General features: G+C 41.1%; 1 protein-coding gene across 1 annotated transcript; it reads right to left on the reverse strand.

Moving 5' to 3' along the window:
• Positions 1 to 5,963: 5,963 nt before the first annotated feature.
• LOC149844333 (phosphomethylpyrimidine synthase, chloroplastic-like) lies at positions 5,964 to 18,237 on the reverse strand. Its single transcript, XM_090002144.1, is given in 5 exon segments — positions 5,964 to 6,293; positions 16,632 to 17,317; positions 17,462 to 18,070; positions 18,072 to 18,182; positions 18,184 to 18,237. Coding segments are annotated over 4 exon segments (1,443 nt in total). The 5' UTR covers positions 18,223 to 18,237; the 3' UTR covers positions 5,964 to 6,293; positions 16,632 to 16,633.
• Between the last annotated feature and the right edge of the window lie 377 nt (positions 18,238 to 18,614).

Genomic DNA, 18,614 nt, shown 5'->3' on the forward strand with positions numbered 1-18,614 from the left:
TTTATAAGGCACCCTGATAGTTGAGCATGGTAACATGCATGCTGCGGTCAGAAATGCACAAGGCATGTTGGTTGTGAATCACGGCATTGAGTTGGACAGTTAGCAAATGTTGAGCTACTGACAAAAGCCATACAAAAGATTGGTCATGTAGTGTAACCATGTGCAATTGCTAGCACAACGCGTAGCAGTAGGCAACAGCAACAACGTCCAATTGACAAACGATTCCTGATGATACGGACATGGTGCTTATAATTCACAAAGCTTGAACACCAACTAAAGGATGCATGGCACCTTATGGTAAGTGATGAGCAGGGCCACATGCTATCATGAGTATGATGGAAAACCAGAATTCAAAGTTACCTCGGCAATTCAGCTCCATTTATCCCCCATATCATCCCTACCGCTGTCATACCCCCATCTTGTGATTTTAGTGTTGCAAGTTATTTTTCCTGTACGGCAAAAATGACACATTTTCGAAAATGCCTCACAACTTATCAAACCGGCCGAATGGACAATATCGCAGTTTCTCAATTTTTTTGTCGGATTTTCGCACGTCATGACGCCAAAATAATACACCGATGGAACTAGTCAACAAAAGCACATCAAAGATTGCGATATTACAACAAAGATTGTAAAATTCCAAATAATTTGTGAAACATGTGATGAGTTTTGCGTAATCACCAGCGAAAACCATAAAATTTGCGGAAGTCCAATAATTGCGAAATTGCAGACGAGTATTGCAAAATTATAAAAAATTGTGAATTTTTCATCTGGATGCCATATTTTTGCAACACCTGGCATTCTTGTAGTCTCCAATCTTTTTAGCAATCTTCCAACATCATTTTTGTGACATTCTGACAACATTCAAACAAATATTCTGGTGGGCGATGACTTTACGAAAATACCTTATCGAACACGATTCACCAACTATGAAAAAACCTTGAATTTCAGCCCTCCTCCGACGAATTTTTCATCGAATCTCCTGCAAATATTTTGGTAAAAACAATCAGTAGTGACTTCATCGGCGTTCTTCAACCAAGTTTTTTTTGGTAAGGTTACCAACAACTAGGTTTTTCAGTGAAATAGTTTTCCATTATTGTTTTCTAGTAAAAACATTTTTTTACTATTGTTAACATTTTTTATTATGAGATGGCACCAAAGTTTATTGCATGTATATTATCCAGTTGTTATTGTTAAGGCTAGTCTAGTTTTTTTTTTTGGTTTTTGCATGTATAGGTTTTATCATTTTTTGTATGTATATTATTCAATTTTCTGTTGTTATCGTAAGAATTAAGTTTTTCATTACAAGATGGCAAAAAAGAAGAGAAAAATACACAAGTTACACCTGCCAGCATAAAGAAGATAAATAACAGGCAAAATGAGCCCGAAGGGTCTATGAAATTTGACGATTACATGGTGTTTCATAAGACATATCTTGACACATACAATAGGCTTGCCACTCTGATAGAGAGGGATTATGCTCCATCATCAAAAAATTTGTTGTCAGATCTTCTCCACCAAAAATACAACTTCAACAATCTGCAACATAGAAATCTACACACATTCAAGCAAACATATACAATTCCAACTAATGAGCTACTAAAATTTTCATACTAGCCCACAAGTGCTACTAAATCTACAAAAAAAGTTTATAATATTACGACCAAATATTTGTTACCCATCCCTAAAGCATCAAAGAAGGGAGAGGGAGACTCATTGGTGAAGTAGTTTAAGCCATTGGCTTATGGTGAGGTTGTTGCCAACCTTGATACCCAGCTTGAACAAGACGAAAACATAACCACTTTTAATGGTAGTAGCAAGATAGAGATTGAAGTAGTTCTTTATGATGTCTTCAAATTGAAAGAGAGTAGTGGCCTAGATGTGGAGAAGAGTGAGGTTAAGGTTGGGGCAATTATAGAGGGTCCTCAGGCAGAATATGTGATTATGAGTTAGAATATAGAGCATAGTGAGGGCTTGAACATAAAGCATAGTGAGGGTTCAGAGGAAAAAGAGGGCAATGCAATACTCAGTGAGAGTGCATGCTTCAAGTAGGAGGTCACAATAGAAAACAATGTCTGGCGTCGAGGGACACATTTTTTTACATTTATTTTGTATGTAACTTGATGTTTGTAAGAATTGAGGAACCACTTGATGTCTTTGTGTATGTGTGTGTAAGCTTAATTCATGAACATAAGGTCTAAAACAATATCTTTGAGTCATCTTTCAAAAACAAAAACAAAAAAGTATTTGTGTGTGTATATATATAGCCATGTGTTTGTGTACTTGCATTTCAATAAGTGAAAATGTTATAACTACTGAATATGTACATGTATACTTGCAACCACATCAGCCTTCACCAACCCGTGTGCACTGATTCTTCTAGCACAAAGCACACTCATGGTTTCTAGCACTGACGGAGTCCCATAAGGATTTGTTGTATCAGATGCACTTTTGAAAATTTTGGAAGATCACTCCATAGAACATCGACCATAGTCTCGTAGATTCTATTGTATAGTTTTTGAGTTTGTCTTCAAACACATTCATCTTCAAAGAAATTAAGATGACAATTATGTTGGAGGATGTAATACATACTATCAGATTGAAATGCCATGGGAAGCCAGTGACTAGACGTCGCTGGGGTCACTTAAGGATCTGGGTCGTGTCCTCATAGATGCAGATGATCAGGCATGAGACAGTGTTGTAGTCAATTTATCATGGTTGAGGAACCACTATGACCCCACATTGACAAAAAGTTCTGATGGAAAGCTACTATTGACTTTTAGAAGAAAGTGCAGAAAGAATCTTGTGAACGATATCAGCGCATTCTTGCTCTACTTGGAATTGTTGCAACCATTAACTTCCATCGATGAATATGCTTGGGGAGTTGTCATTCTTGCACACATATATGAGGTTTACCTGAGCGCAAGACTAGCAAAAAAAATATATCACATTTTCTAACATGTTCATATTTGCATTTAGGAATAATTTCTAAGTTACTCACGTTTCTCAAAAGATTTATAATTAACATGTCCTAATTTAGCATGTTACAAATCATATGAGTCAAGCATATAAACAAAAGATTAATCAACTTTCTAAATTAAAGTGAGTTTGAACAACTCTTTGGTAGCATAGCCTTTACCTATAAACTTGTGATTCTTCGATAGTATAATGTTATCAGATTTTAATACAACTTTGAAACAATGAGTTGTAAGCAAATAGGCAGATACAAGTTTTTTCGTGATAGTAGGTACGTGATACACATTTTGAAGGGTTAAGCATTTCTCGGAGGTATAGTTTCACACTCCCTTTTTCATGAGCCTTAGCTTAATGTTTATCACCTATATAAATCATAGTCTTTTCCCATGATTTCCTATGTTTCGAACATACTTCTATCCTTGTATAAGTGAATCGTTGATCCAAAATTCATGTATCACCCTTTATCTAAATTAATCATAAATATCTCACTAACTACACCCACGAGGTCATCATCGGGTTTATTAGCTTTATTGCCTTGAAATTTCTTCATGTGTCGGCATCCTCTAGCATAGTGACCTGATTTTCCACAAGTATAGTAGGAAACATTATTTTTCTTCTTAGCAATGAACTTGGATTCTTTGTTCTTGTTCCTAAGTTCGGGTTTTAACTTTAGTTTTCGTTCTACCATGTTTAACCTTAGCACGAACTTCTTTTACTATATCTTTCTTATCTCGAGATCAAGCTTCCTCCTTGATTATAAGATGTTGAAGAAGTTATTCTAAGGTAAACTCTTCATTCTTATGTTCCAATTCTTCGATAATCTTTTCAATATGGGGGCAATCAACTAATGATTGCAGTCACTTGAATGAATCATCAAGGTTCATACCCTCAAACTTGATTTGATTAGCTAAAATCTGCATCTCATAAACTTGATGTAGCAATGACTTATCATCAAAGAATTTAAATTTCATATACTTATTAACCAAAAACTTATGATTTTTTGCATCCTCTATTTTATATTTGCTTTCAAAGGCTTCCCGCAACTTCTTTGTAGTGCTGACTTCTGAGTAGAGATCAAATAGGATGTCGGAGAGTGCATTCATTATGTGTCTGTAACACACGAAGTCATCCTGCTTTCACTTTAGTGTCCTACGATTTTCAGCAAAGGTTTTGTCCTCTCGTTCTTCTGGATTGTCTTTTGTGAGCACGTAGACCACTTTAACAATCATGAGAAAGATGAGCATTTGTGTGTTGCTATCGTTTGAAATTGATGTCATTGAACTAGGACAACTTGGGCAACTCCTCGTTTCCAACCTTTACAGTCGTCATTTGCAGTAATATCGCTTGAAAATTGTTGAATTTTTTAACTTAACTTTTATGGGTCAAGCAACTGAAATTGAACCAATGAGCTCAGAGGCACACATAAACGTGTTGTCTTTCAAGCGATAGTTACCCCACTTAGGATCAAGTCCTCAATACAATAGGTACTCGTACAACTATGCTCTCAGGATACAACCAAGCATTCGCCTACTCTCAAAAATTTGATTCACGGCCTGCATTGGGTGAGACCTGCATTGGGTGAGACTGATAAACTCGACACAAACCACCATGAACAACCTCTTGAATAGGATAGGAAGATCTAAGTTTGAATTGGATATGGATCTTGAGTTTGGATATGGGTATAGATTCAAACAACAACTGAATCGAGATCTTAGTAATGGACCTGAATATCAATTGGGCTTGGATAGCAAATGAACTTGGATCTGGCTAGATCTAGATTTGGATATGAACTAGATCTAAATTTGAACAACTAGATATAGATCTAAATTTGAATCTGAACTGAATCTAGATCTGAACAACAACTGAATCTAGATTGAAACTGAATTTGAATTTGAACTGAATATGGATCCAAACAACTAGATCTAGATCCAAACTAGATTTGGATCTAAATTGAATCTAAATCCAAATTGGATTTGAATTGGATCTGGATACAAACTAAATCTAGACCCTAAATATGGATTTTGGGTTTGAATTAAATCTGAATCCAAAATGGATAGCAACTGGTTATGGATCTAAACAATAACAAGATCTGGATCTTAGATAAGGATCCAAACAATAATTGAATCTAGATCCAAATTGAAATTTCAAAAGTACAAAAAGAAGAATGAAGCAAAACTCGTGGGAGAGAAAGAGAAAGCAGAGCTCATGGAGAGGAGATTGGAGAGAATAATGGGATGAGAAAATGGGAGAGGGTTGGGGTTTATATAGGCCCCAAGCCCAAGGCCACCCATAAAGGTGGTAAAAGGCCTTTAATGGGTCCAAACATCAAGAAATAAAGGGCCTTGGCTGGCCAAAATGGTCAACCATAAAAGCTCAGATGTTATGCAAAGGGCGCTAATACATGAACTGGAATGACACTGACAAGATCAATTATGAACTTGACTGAGTCAAAAGTCAACGATCAATCAAAGTAAGGATAAGAGGTAGTTTTTAGACCGTTAAGACTATTAAAGTTTTGTGCAAAAACATTAGGCATGGTCTAAAGGGTCTAGATAAGATCCAAATATGTTTAAAGCAAAGTCAATGACAGTCTTAAGTCTGGGTCAATGATTAGTTTTAGACTTAGCAATTAGATCCATCCCAAGTACTAAAAATATAAGTCAAACCCCTAATCCAAGGTCAAAGATCTAAAATCTAAATCTAAGTCAAAAGCCAACTCTTGTCGCTTCTCTAGTTTGATCAATGGTCAGTTTTAGACTTAAGGATTAGATGTGTCTCAAGTACTAAAAAAATAAGTCAAACCCATAACCCAAACCCAATGTCAAGGTTTAAGGTTCAAGAAATAAAGTAATGCACAAGCCCAAGATCAACCCTTAAAGGCCTGGACCTTTAAAACTTGAGTTTTCTCAACACTATGGGAAGAGAACTCATTACCCACAAACTTAGGAAAAATTTAAAAAATTGAGAAAACGCTTAGAGATAGTTTTACACCAAATTTCAACAAAGGACAAAATCTTACAGGACCATCCAACACGGAGCGTGCACTAGAGTAAAATCACCTAAAGAAGTGGGGCACACTGCATATCACATTTTGATTACAAACTTACCACAAGAATCAAAAAGCAAAAGGAGAAGCACTCTTCCAGCATCGTCAAGAAAACAAGCACCCTATAAAATCAGACAAATAGAAGTGGCACCCTCCCTGCGCAGGTGTTACTCTGTTCACGTTCAAAGAGACTTTCTCAGCCTGCTCCTCTCTCTTCTCTGGCCCATAAACCAGGGAAGACAGTCCAAGCACCCCTGCTGCCCACTCATATCTGGGCTTGCGACGAAACATAGTAAACAATAGTAAACATCTGCTCATAAAGCTTGTAAAATCACACATATTGCTACATCTAATTATGTAAGAAGAGGCATTTCTTACATTGACAATTGGTGCAGTAGTAGCAAAGTAAAGGAGGTGCTTCAATGGATCATGGAATTTAAGAAAAAACGAGAGGAGAAAATTAGTACGTGTGAGCTGGAAAATTCTCACTTTCCAGGCTCACCGTGGTTGAACTTGATCTAGATACCTTTATCCAAATCTTGCTCTCTTGAAAACCCACCCAGACAAACAAACCGCAACCCTGTGCAGAAAGAAAAGAGAAGATGTACACTCCCTACACAGGCATTATCTTGTTCAGGTTCAAATGGACTTTCTCAGCCTGTACTACACAGCAACACGCTGGGGGAAAAGCAAATGTAGATACCCCCGATGCAATTCAAAATTAATGAAGGCCAATATAACGGTCACGGGCCTACTTTTTTAATAGGCCAGTGCGGCGCGACAGTCCTTCATGCAAGCCTTCTGACCACTTTGTCACGGGCATAGAATTTTCCGCAAACCTGCCCTACGCACCACCTCGTGGGCAGCTACCTAGCGGAGGTAGATCAAGTGTATCTTTAAATGTGAATTCTATCTAGTCCATGTCATTTAGTACATAGTCATCTCATACCAGCTATCACTTTTGAAAATGGCACAAACTTGCTTTAGTCTTACGTGCTATGGAGCGTATTGTGACTCCATACGCATGTTACAGTCAAACCTCGTCACTGAAGGAACAGGACCTTGCGGCCCTCAGTTTGAAGACCAATTGATAATTGAACACCATAGCGAAGAGCACCACCCAGACTCATTCGTCGACGCTTAGGCATTCACTCGCCTAGCCCCAAGTCACCATACTGGATTGGAATCACCTAAGGTGATTCTTGGGAGAATTAGCCCAAACCCACACATACTGTCATGCATCCAATCGCTACGCGTGGGACGCTCCTGCAAGCCAAGAGGTATTTAACCAAATCTTCAAAGGCAACATCCTTTGATCCGCTGGCATTGCTTAACCATACAACACTCCACGTCTGTGTCGCCATACAGCGATGCACTAATGACGATATTGTTGTCTGTCGCATGTTGTACTACCACTGCACGTCACCGATCAAGTCAACACACACTGTGTGTTCCTACACTCGATGCATTTTTCACTCAATAGAGCTCTGCACTGCAACCAGCCCATTCCGAATACTCGGTCTGAGACATTCTCCCTCACCCAAACCATTGTCGTCATCGACAATGCCGATGCAGGTAAGAACACAGTCTTAATAAATATGTCAGTTTTCCTTTGTAATTATATTTTGTTTACTTATTTTCTTCACCCTACTCAACTTGTTCTGGTTTCCATCCACTATCGTTGCAACCTTTAACACGTTAAGTCCCATTCATTAATGCACCCCCGATCACTTAGACATCGGTCTTATGCTCCATCAACATTGAGCATTCTTTGCTCGTGGGACCCCAGTGCAGTTTTATGCACAAGCGGGTCATCCTCGCCCGTACGACAAACTTGTTGTCTTTATGCTCATGGTCGGGGTGCCTTCTAACCCCAGCAAGGGCAATTTCAAGCCCTTCGTGGTCCTCACAGAGAAGGACGACCACCAACGCGTGCCGCAAGGATATCAACTCCCTTAAGGCATCAACTTGTGGTTTTTCAATGGTCCAAACTAGTCCTCAAGTGGAGGACGTCTACTTGCGTATCACCCTAAAGTGGTCCTTCAAAACGTCTTCCTGGGCACTTGTCTTCACATGGGGGAAAACGTTCAATGCTACAACTCTCATCCAAAGTTAGCACGTTGCAATTCTCATTCAAAGCCAGCAAAACATTCTCGTATGAACTAAATCGACAAGTCACAAACAATAACTTTTTTCGTACACACAATTCACAAAGGAACTGCCAAGTCAAGGGACCAAAACAATGAACATTCTACTCAAGATGGGCATACCGCTAACCCACAATCTTGGAAGAGAATATAAAAGTTTAGTTAAGTCTCTCATACCCAAATGTGCAAATACATACAGTCGAATCCAACGTGCATTCTCTGCATGCACAAGGCAAACGTCACACTCCACCTATGAGCCTAACGCACAACTGGTAGAAATCTTTGGCTTATCTACGTTCTTTTAGCCAACTAAACAACAACCTCACACTTCTGCTTATCACCGACAAGATGACTCATATCACTCTGCCAACATCTTGCTTCTGTGCTCGATCAACAATACTTCAACTGTGCAAATTTGTGTAACCAAGATAAACCATCGTTGTCATCTTCAGTGTCGCACTCAATGAACAACAAGGTATCTATAAATCTTTATGCTTTGATGTTAATTTGTCATGAGCCAACTTTTTCAATAAGCTAGTGCGACACGACGGTCCTTCCTTACCGCCGCACGCCTTCTGATCGTTTTGTCATGGGCATAAAAATTTTTGCAAACCCACGATGGCGCCAGACTGCTTAGTCTAAACAACTTAACTGCCAAAAGTCGTGCACCAACACTTTTTCATGTGTTGAACCCTTTCATTGGCCCTACTCACCACCTCATACACAGCTGCATAACAAAAGTTGATCAAGCGCATCTTTAAATGTGAATTACATCTAGTCTATGTCACTTAGTGCATAACTGTCTCATACCAGCTATCACTTCTAAAAAGGACACAAACTTGCCTTAGCCTTGCATGTTATGGAGCGTATTGCGACTCCATGCACACGCTACAGTCAAACCTCACCATTGAAAGAGCAAGACCTTATGGCCCCCAGTCCGAAGATCAGTTGATGATTGAACACCATAGCACTACCCAGACTCATTCACTGGCGCCTAGGCATTCACTCGCCTAGCCTCAAGTCACCATACTCGATTGGAATCACCTAAGGTGATTCCTAAGAGAATTAGCCACACGCATCCTCGTGCATCCAACCGCTACGCGTGAGATGCTCCTACAAGCCGAGAGGTCCTTAACCAAATCTCCAAAGGCAACATCCTCTGATCCACTCACACTACTTAACCAAATAGTGCTCTACGTCTATGCCGCCATACAACGATGCACTAACGACGATACCATTGCATATCATGTGTTGTGATACCACCGCACACCACCAATCAAGCCAACACACACCGCGTGTTACTACACTCGATGCATTCTCTACTCAGTAGAGCTCCGCACTGCAACCGCCCCATTTCGAAGGCTCGGTTCGGGACAATAACATTATAAATAGATAACAAGATTGTTTTTGTTCCTCAAGACAACAATTCTACACGAGGAATGGCTTGGCTTTATTTTATAAACCATAACTTACCCACAAGCCAGATAACAAACAAAAAGGACAATCAATATGTGGAACTCAGCCCCGATCCTTCACGATTCCAAACAGTTTCCTGCAGAGATAAGACAAAAGGATTGACATAAGAAAATAGCATAAGTGCCATCAACGGAGACAAAGCATAAACATGGATGACACGGCAGATAAACAATAATAGATTTACTAAATTGAATAGTTGCAGATTGTGTGCATGTGTGGATGGGTTTCACAGCCTTCAGTAGACTAACAAGTTCACTAGACCCTTTCTGGCCCTAGAATACCATTGTCTCATATATTAAGTGTAACTTGCCAAGGTCTCATATATATGTGCACATGTAGTGCCTCTTATTTTTCATTGAATTAGTAAACTATTTAGTATTGATGTCTGCATTATCATGGGCCTATTTCTTCAACAGGCCAGTGCAACACGACGGTCCTTCCTTACCACCGCAAGCCTATCTGGTCGCTCGCTTGCCGCTACGGAAGCTTTGAGTATAGAGAGTGCAATAGAGTGAAAGAGAAGAGAGGGAGAGAAATTGCAATCACTTGAAGGTAATCACAATGAGCGTAAACAAAGAAAGCTCAACACATTTACATTCATTCACTATTTTTCCCGCACGCACATTACAGTTTAGATCTACGAGTTAACCCTTCAGGGTATTAATCAACCTGAACCAAAGTATAAGGGTGGACCGGAGAAAGTTACAAGTGACTCAACACTTACATCATGACTCAACAAAAGCAAAACAGACTCTAAACACAATTGTACAAAATAGGTCACAAGGAAACATGCTCCCCCCTTCAAATCATGCACCACCCTCGGCGCCATTTGTTTCATGATAAGCTTTGACTTTATCTGGATAGCGGCTCTTCATCCAGAATGTTGGCTCTCATGTCAGTTCCGCTGTCTTCTCCCACTACACAAAATACTTCTTCGTTTCGCCCAAGTAGTTGACCTTGTGACGAAGGATCTTGCTGAGACGCTTCTCGAACTGTTGTGTTGTTGGGGCCCTCTGCAAAATAGGAGCGTGTTGTAGTACACTACGTTTCGAATCTCCCTCATCCACATAGAACGGTTTTAGGTTGCACAAGTGAAACACCGGGTGCACCTTGAAGTTCGGGGGCAAGTCCAACTTGTACGCCAACTTGCTCACTTTCTTGGTGATGGTGAATGGTCCCTCATACTTCCTGATCAGTCTGCGGTGCCATCCACGAAAGATGCATGTGCGATCAGGATAAAGCTTTACAAACACTCGGTCCTTAACTCGAAGCTCAGTAGGGCGGCGATGCTTGTCCGCCCACTTTTTTAGTCTCTTAGCCGCCTTGTGCAAAAATGCATTCACCAACTCAGTCTGCTTGTGTCAGTTTCGAACAAACTAATAGGCAAATGATGACTTTCCCTTTTCCTGTGCGGCTAGAGTATGCAGAGTTAGTGGTTGTTGCCCCGTAGCTATCTCGAATTGGCTTTGGCCAAAAGACTCACTCTTTTGAAGATTGTAGCATAATTGAGCTACGTCCAGGAGCTTCACCCAGTATTTCTGATTGGCACTAACAAAGTGCATGAGATACTGCTCCAACAGCCCGTTAATGCGCTTTTTCTACCCATCCATCTTTGGGTGAAAACTTGTTGAAAAAAGCATATCAGAACCGAGTAGCTGAAACACTTCACACCAGAATTTTCCTGTGAAGCGAGCATCGCGATCACTCACAATGCTTTTTGGTACACCCCAGTGCTTCACAACATGCTTGACGAACAGCTCTTCAGTCTTTTCTGCGGGGCACTCCTTAGAAGTTGAGACTAGGGTTACCGGAAGCGCCTAGCTAAAAGGGGAAGCGCGCTTCGGAAGCGCGGAACGTCGCGTTTCCGAAGCGTGGGGGGAAGCGTCCCCCTTTTTTGGGAAGCGTGTTTCCCTTTAATGGGGGACGCGTTTCCCTTTAATGGGGGACGCGCTTTCCTTTAATGGGAAGCGCGCTTCCCATCACGCTTCCCCCATGCTTCTCCCTCGCTTCCCCCACGCTTCCCCTGTTTTTTTCAATTTTTTGTACTTTTTATTTTTTATTTTTTTTTCGCTTCCCCCTCGCTTCCGAGACGCTTCCTAGGTCGCTTCCGAGACACTTCCCGAATCGCTCCTAAGTGGTCCCACGCTTCCCCGCTTCCTAAAATTTTGAAAGTGCCTCGCTTCCCGCTCCCGCTTCCCGTATCGCTTCCCGCTCCCGCTTCCTCAACTGGCAACCATGATTGAGACAAAGGTGACATATTTAGAGAAACAGTCCACCACCACCAGGATGGAGTTGAAGTCATTTACCTTCGACAGACTAACAATGAAGTCAATGAAAATGCTTTCCCAAAGACATTCTAGAATAGGCAGAGGCTAACAGTCTTTTGATTGGTCCCCTTGTCTTGCTAGCAGATGAGGCACATTCGCATATACCCCTCCACATTGTCTCTCATCAGCGACAAATAGTAGTCGCGCTCAAGGACTGCTAAGATCCGCTCTTATCTTGGATGACCGGCCCATAGTGTATCATGACACTCCTTAAGTAGTTCGCGGCAAAGGCTTCCCCATCGCGGCACGAAGATGCATCCCCATTTTGTCACGATGAGGTCATCTTGTAGCCAAAATCATCGAGTCTTTTTCGCTTACGCGAGACAAGGTGTTGCTCCATTGTATCTTGTTGCATACCTTCGTAGATACGGTCCAACAAGTAAACTTTGGAAGGCTTCGCACGCACAACCGTCAGTTTCGCCTTGTGACTTAATGCGTCAGCAACAACATTAGTCTTCCCCACCTTATACTCCAATGCGAAATTTAACTCAGTCAAAAACATTTTCCATCGAGCTTGCTTAAGCATCAGCTTCTTCTACGTCTGAAAATAGCTTGTGGTGACATTGTCCGTCTTGACGATGAACTGGGTACCCAGAAGGTAGTGTCATTAGGTCCTGAGGCAGTGCACGATGATCATCATCTCACGTTCATGCACAGTATAGCGTCTCTCAGCATCCTTTAACTTTCGACTCTCGTAAGCAATCGGATGTCCTTCCTGCATGAAAACTCCATCAATGGCGAAGACTGAAGCATCTGTATGAACTTCAAAGGGTCTTGTGTGGTCTGACAATCGCAGCACAGGTTCCCTCACTAAGGCTTTCTTCAAGTCATCGAAGGTATCTTGGCAAGCTCATGTCCAGAGTCATACCTGATTCTTCTTCAGCAAATCTGTAAGGGGCGCAGCAATGAGAGAGTAGCCTTTGATGAACTGTTGATAGTATTTTGACAAGCCAAAGAATGACCACAACTCTGGTAAGACACCATTACTGGATGGCTCTTATCTTCTGCCCGTCCATGCGCAGCAAACCATGCCCCACAACGTGACCAAGAAAGTTGATCTTCTCCTATTCGAATAGACACTTCTCTCGCTTGACACAGAGGTCATTCTCCTTCAGCACCTGAAACACTGTTCGTAAGTGCCCAACATGATCTTCCATGTTGTTGTTGTAGATCACGATGTCATCAAGATAGACTACCACAAACTTGTCTAAGGATAAAAAATCTTATTCATCAATGTTGTGAACGTGGCCGAAGCATTCGTCAACCCGAATGGCATCACAAAAAAAATCATAGGCACCATAGCGAGTGACACAAGTTGTCTTTGGTTTATCACCATCTGCAATCCTCACCTGCCAGAAACCTGATCGCAAATCCAATTTCGAAAAGACTCGAGCACTGCCTAACTGATTGAATAAGTCCGCTATCAAAGGCAGCGGATACTTATTTTTCACCGTGACTTTGTTCAATGCACGGTAATCCACACAGTCGTTTGGAGCCATCATGTTTCACCTAAAAGAGCACAGGGGTGTCAAAGGGTACTTTTGAGGGATGAACGATGCATGCTTCTAACATCTCGTCCAGCTACCTGCGTAGCTTCTTTAATTACGACGGTCCCATGCGGTAAGGGACTATGGCAGAAGGCTTTGCTCTCGAGGTCAACTCAATCATGTGGTCAACCTCGCGTCTTGACGGTAAATGCTTCGACAGTTATAGGGGCATCACTTCTTGAAACTCTGCCAACAGTGGGGCTAAAGTCGGCGGCAGTGTTGCTTCAACCTTCCCTTCTTCAGTGCGCACAGTAACTAAGAATGTTTGCTCTCCTTGCTTGACACCCTTCTTTAGTTGCATCGCCGATAGCACTGAAGTCTTGCCTCCAAGAATGAGGCATTGCACTGCGTGCAACGAGTTCGACTCCATGATAGTCAATGAGTTCATTTTCGACAGCATTATTACATTTTGGTTTCAAAAAAACTCCATGCCCAAAATCATCCAAAAATCGTTCAAGAAAACCACTGAGAAGTTGGCGTGTCGGCTCAACTCTCAATTCGGATAGCCACATCTCTTGCTTCACCAAGGATGGTCTTGGCCTTAGAGTTCACTGTTTTGATGGTCATTTGATTTGGCCTGGGCTTCAAGTTCAATCGTTGTGCCTCTTCCCGCTAGACGAAGTTATGTGTGGCCCCGGAGTCTACCATTGCTATAGTAGACTTCTTATTCATAATAACTTCCAAGTACATAAGTTCTTTGTTGATTGGTATGCTTTTCATTGCACAACTTCTAGCTGTATTTATGGTATACATGACCCCCATCCTCGGTTGCACAACCTCGGTATCACTACTATCTGTTTGCACCACATTGGCATGTTCGTCGTCGTTCACGAATCACTTTGGACATTATCTTGTGACATGCCTATCACCACAAAACCAACAAGTCACAACACAACCTTTGTTATCGTTATTGTACTTCTTAAAATTTTGCTTCTTGTCGAAGTGGTGTTGGGTTGACGCCTCACCCTTGTTGTCACGTTGGTCCTCTTTCTTGCCTCCATAGTTTGGCTTCTTCCCGACATTGGTCGATGGAGTGAAGGTCTTGTGTTGAGTATCCACTAAGTGCTCGGTTGTCATAGATGCATCTTCCAAAGTCTCAAGATTGCTCATTTTCACTTCAGATTATGCCCACGACTGTAGTCACACAATAAACCAATTGAGTTTGTCTTCATCTGGCATATTGGCTATGTCCAACATGAGCTTCTAAAATGTCCTAATGTAATCTATCAAGGCTCTAGTGTGTTTCAATTCCGACACCATCTGATATGCTTGACGTTGAACATTCCACGGCATAAAGTAGTTTCGCAGCTCAATTTTGAAGGCCTCAAAAGTATCAATGACGCAATGTCCTCTTTCTATGTTGTTATGTTTCCTTCTCCACCAGGCTATAGCATCTCTGCTAAGCAGAGTTGTTGCAGCCTTCACCCTGAGGTCCTCGGCCTGTACATTCTGAATATCCAGATAGTTTTTCATCTGGAATAAAAAATTCTCAAGGGCATTGTTGTCTTTGAAGCCATTGAACTTTGTTGGCTTCGACACATCTATCTTCAATGGCCTATCGCTATTTTCACCATTTAGGATCATTGTCTGCTACAATGTGTGGTTCTTCAACTGAAGCTCCCCTAATTTAGTCTACAGGGCAGTTATTATCGTAGTCAACGATGTCACCTACCCCATCAGCAAGTTCACCTACTCTCGCAGGCTTGTTACCTCATCGTCCAATCCTCCAAACGACTCCAATGCCCGTAAAAACGCTTCATCATACGAAGTCACATCAACCACCAGTCTATTGACAGTCTCGACTATCTGCCCATGGCCCCGAGATGAACCCATCTTCTCGGTCTCAGCAACTGTCTTACCTTTGGTGTTGCATAAGTTGTATTGGGGCACTACGATATCCTGCTCACAAATAGTGACCTGTCGGTGCGTCTCTCAATATCGACTCTAGAGTCCCTTCCACAACTCAAGAATGAGCTCTGATATCACTTGTCACAGACCTATTTCTTCAACAGGCCAGTGCGGCGCGGCGGCCCTTCTTTACCGCTGCAAGCCTATCCGATCGCTTGTTTGCCGTTGCGAAAGCTTTGAGTATAGACAGTGCAAGAGAGTGAAAGAGAAGAGAGAAATTACAATCACTTGAAGGTAATCACAAAGAGTGTGAACAAATAAAACTCAACGCATTTACATTCATTCGTTGTTTTGCCCGCAGGCACATTACAGTTCAGATCTACGGGCTAACCCTTTAGGGTATTGATCAACCAAAGTACAAGGGTGGCTCGGAGAAACTTACAAGTGACTCAACACTTACATCATGACTCAACCAAAGTAAAACAAACTCTAGACACAACTGTACAAAGTAGGTCACAAGGGAACATGCATGGTATCAAGGCTAAAAGAAATTTCAAAAAACTTCGAAAAGGAAAGCTAATTTCTGGAAAAAAAAGGCACAGATTTGGAAATTTAAAACTTAAATAGTTCAAATAACCACAAGAATGTCACAAGGACAAGAAATTATTGTGAAGTAAATTCTAGCAGGCTAGAAGACGAGTCACTCTTGTAGTAGTACTTCAATAAAATCTTATCTAAATACTGCAATCAAGAGGAGATTCAACAAAAGCTACAAACACCTACATCAAAGTCACGTATACTGGTATAAGCCACATCATCACACTTGAAAAGAATACGGAAAAACAGTTATGAAAAGCCCTAGATTCCATCTAAAAAATGATAGACAACCTAAATTTCCTAAAAAAATTTAAAACATTTACTTCCAATTCAAAAGGTCCCAAAAATATCTCATTTACAGAAGTGACAATTTGAATCAAATGGGTTTTGCATTTTTAGAAATTATCAGGATTTCAATTTACTTTCTTAGTCTAAAACATTGGGTCTTTAAGCCTCCAATATTGAAAATTGGTCTGTATTTTCCTGATATTTTCAAACATCATAACAATATTATCATATGATATTATTGCAAAGTATCACTCTTTCTTTCATCAATATTTTGAATATATCATGATATGCTACCTTTTCAATAGGATTTTGAATTTACAGCAATAACATCATTATGAATGCAAAATGTTAGTGATACATGTGACATAGGTGTACCAACCTTCATCTCTCCATGTTTCCCGAAACAGAGCTCCTTGGCAGGTAGATTTCCCCACCAACTTCACCATGTTGCTCCCCGCTGACAGTTTTCTTTGCAGCTAAAAACTCCTTACTCATAGCATCCATACCCTCCTGAACAGCTTCCTCCAAAGTACCATAACCATTCTCCTCAGCATATTTGCGCACATCATCTGTTATCTTCATTGAGCAAAACTTGGGACCACACATAGAACAGAAATGTGCAACTTTAGCACCTTCTGATGGCAAGGTCTCATCGTGGAAAGCCATTGCAGTCATGGGATCTAAGGACAATGCAAACTGATCCATCCATCTGAATTCAAATCTTGCTTTGCTCAATGTGTCATCCCATGCTTGGGCATGTGGGTGACATTTTGCCAAGTCAGCAGCATGTGCAGCGATTTTGTATGCTATAACACCAGCCTTAACATCATCCCTGTTTGGTAGTCCCAAATGTTCCTTAGGAGTCACATAACATAGCAAAGCAGTACCAAGTGCTCCTATATTGGCAGCACCAATAGCCAAAGTGATATGATCGTATCCTGGTGCAATATCCGTTGTCAATGGACCAAGGGTATAGAAAGGTGCCTCGTTGCACCATTCCAACTGTTTTTCCATATTTTCAGGAATTTTATGCATTGGAATATGCCCAGGCCCCTCATTCATTACCTGAAAAGCAACAATCAATCACTAAACTACTGATCATGCCGGTCATAATCACAATATTGAATTACTGATTTCAAATTCATTTAAGCATTTTGAATAAAAAACAAATGAAAGAAAAATCTGTCATGCTGTGATAGGGAATTTTACCTGAACATCTTTTTCCCATGCTCGGCGTGTCAGCTCGCCTTGTGTGAGAAGCTCTGCAAACTGTGCAGTATCATTGGCATCAAAGATTGACCCAGGTCTCAGCCCATCACCAATGGAAAGTGCCACATCATATTGATTACAGATGTCAAGGATGTCATCCCAATGCTCATAAGCAAAATTTTCCTTGTGACAAGCCAGGCACCATTTTGCATGAATTGAACCACCACGAGAAACAATACCAGTCATCCGATGTGCGGTTAATGGGATATAATGTAGCAGCACTCCAGCATGGATGGTGAAGTAATCCACACCTTGTTCTGCTTGTTCAATCAAGGTATCTTTAAAAACTTCCCAGCTCAGGTTTTCTGCAATTCCATTGACTTTCTCAAGGGCCTGGTAGATCGGCACAGTACCTACTGGCACAGCTGAATTACGAAGGATCCATTCACGGGTTTCATGTATGTGCCGACCAGTTGAGAGGTCCATAACTGTGTCAGCACCCCACATGGTAGCCCATTGTAGCTTATGCACCTCATCTTCAATAGAGCTAACCACAGATGAATTCCCAATATTTGCATTAACTTTGACCAGGAAGTTTCTCCCAACCAAGAATAGGTTCCAGCTCCAAGTGCTTCTTGTTAGAAGGGATGATGGCTCGGCCACGTGCAACCTCTGAACGCACAAATTCTGGATTGAGCTTCTCACGTGCAGCACAGAATAGAAATATCTTCAGTTATAATTCCCTGTTTGGCATAGAACATTTGGGTGTACCTTGGCATTCCCAACTGTTCGCTTCTTTCAACCCAGTCTTTGCATATCTTAGGCAGCCCTGACGAAACAAATAATCTTCAACTAAGAATAACGTGGATTAATTCAGACTACTCATCAAGAGACAACAAAGTAACATTAGCAGTTTAATGGCAAAGAATGAGTTCAGAAACTAGAAAAAAAAAAGAGAACAAGCAACAGCAATATCAATATGATATCTGCTTGCATCTTTCCACATAACTAGTAGCCTGTATTGGATCCCACAGATTAGCTATCAAACTATAGGTGCAGAGAGAGGCAGCTTGAGGACAGGTCCATAAATCTGGACTCAGCTTCCGACATTCTCTTGCTACAACTTGACTAAGATACTACAGGAACATCAATT

Source organism: Nuphar pumila, chromosome 3 (assembly GCF_984573655.1).
Source record: "Nuphar pumila chromosome 3, dmNupPumi1.hap1.1, whole genome shotgun sequence".
Lineage (NCBI taxonomy): Eukaryota > Viridiplantae > Streptophyta > Magnoliopsida > Nymphaeales > Nymphaeaceae > Nuphar > Nuphar pumila.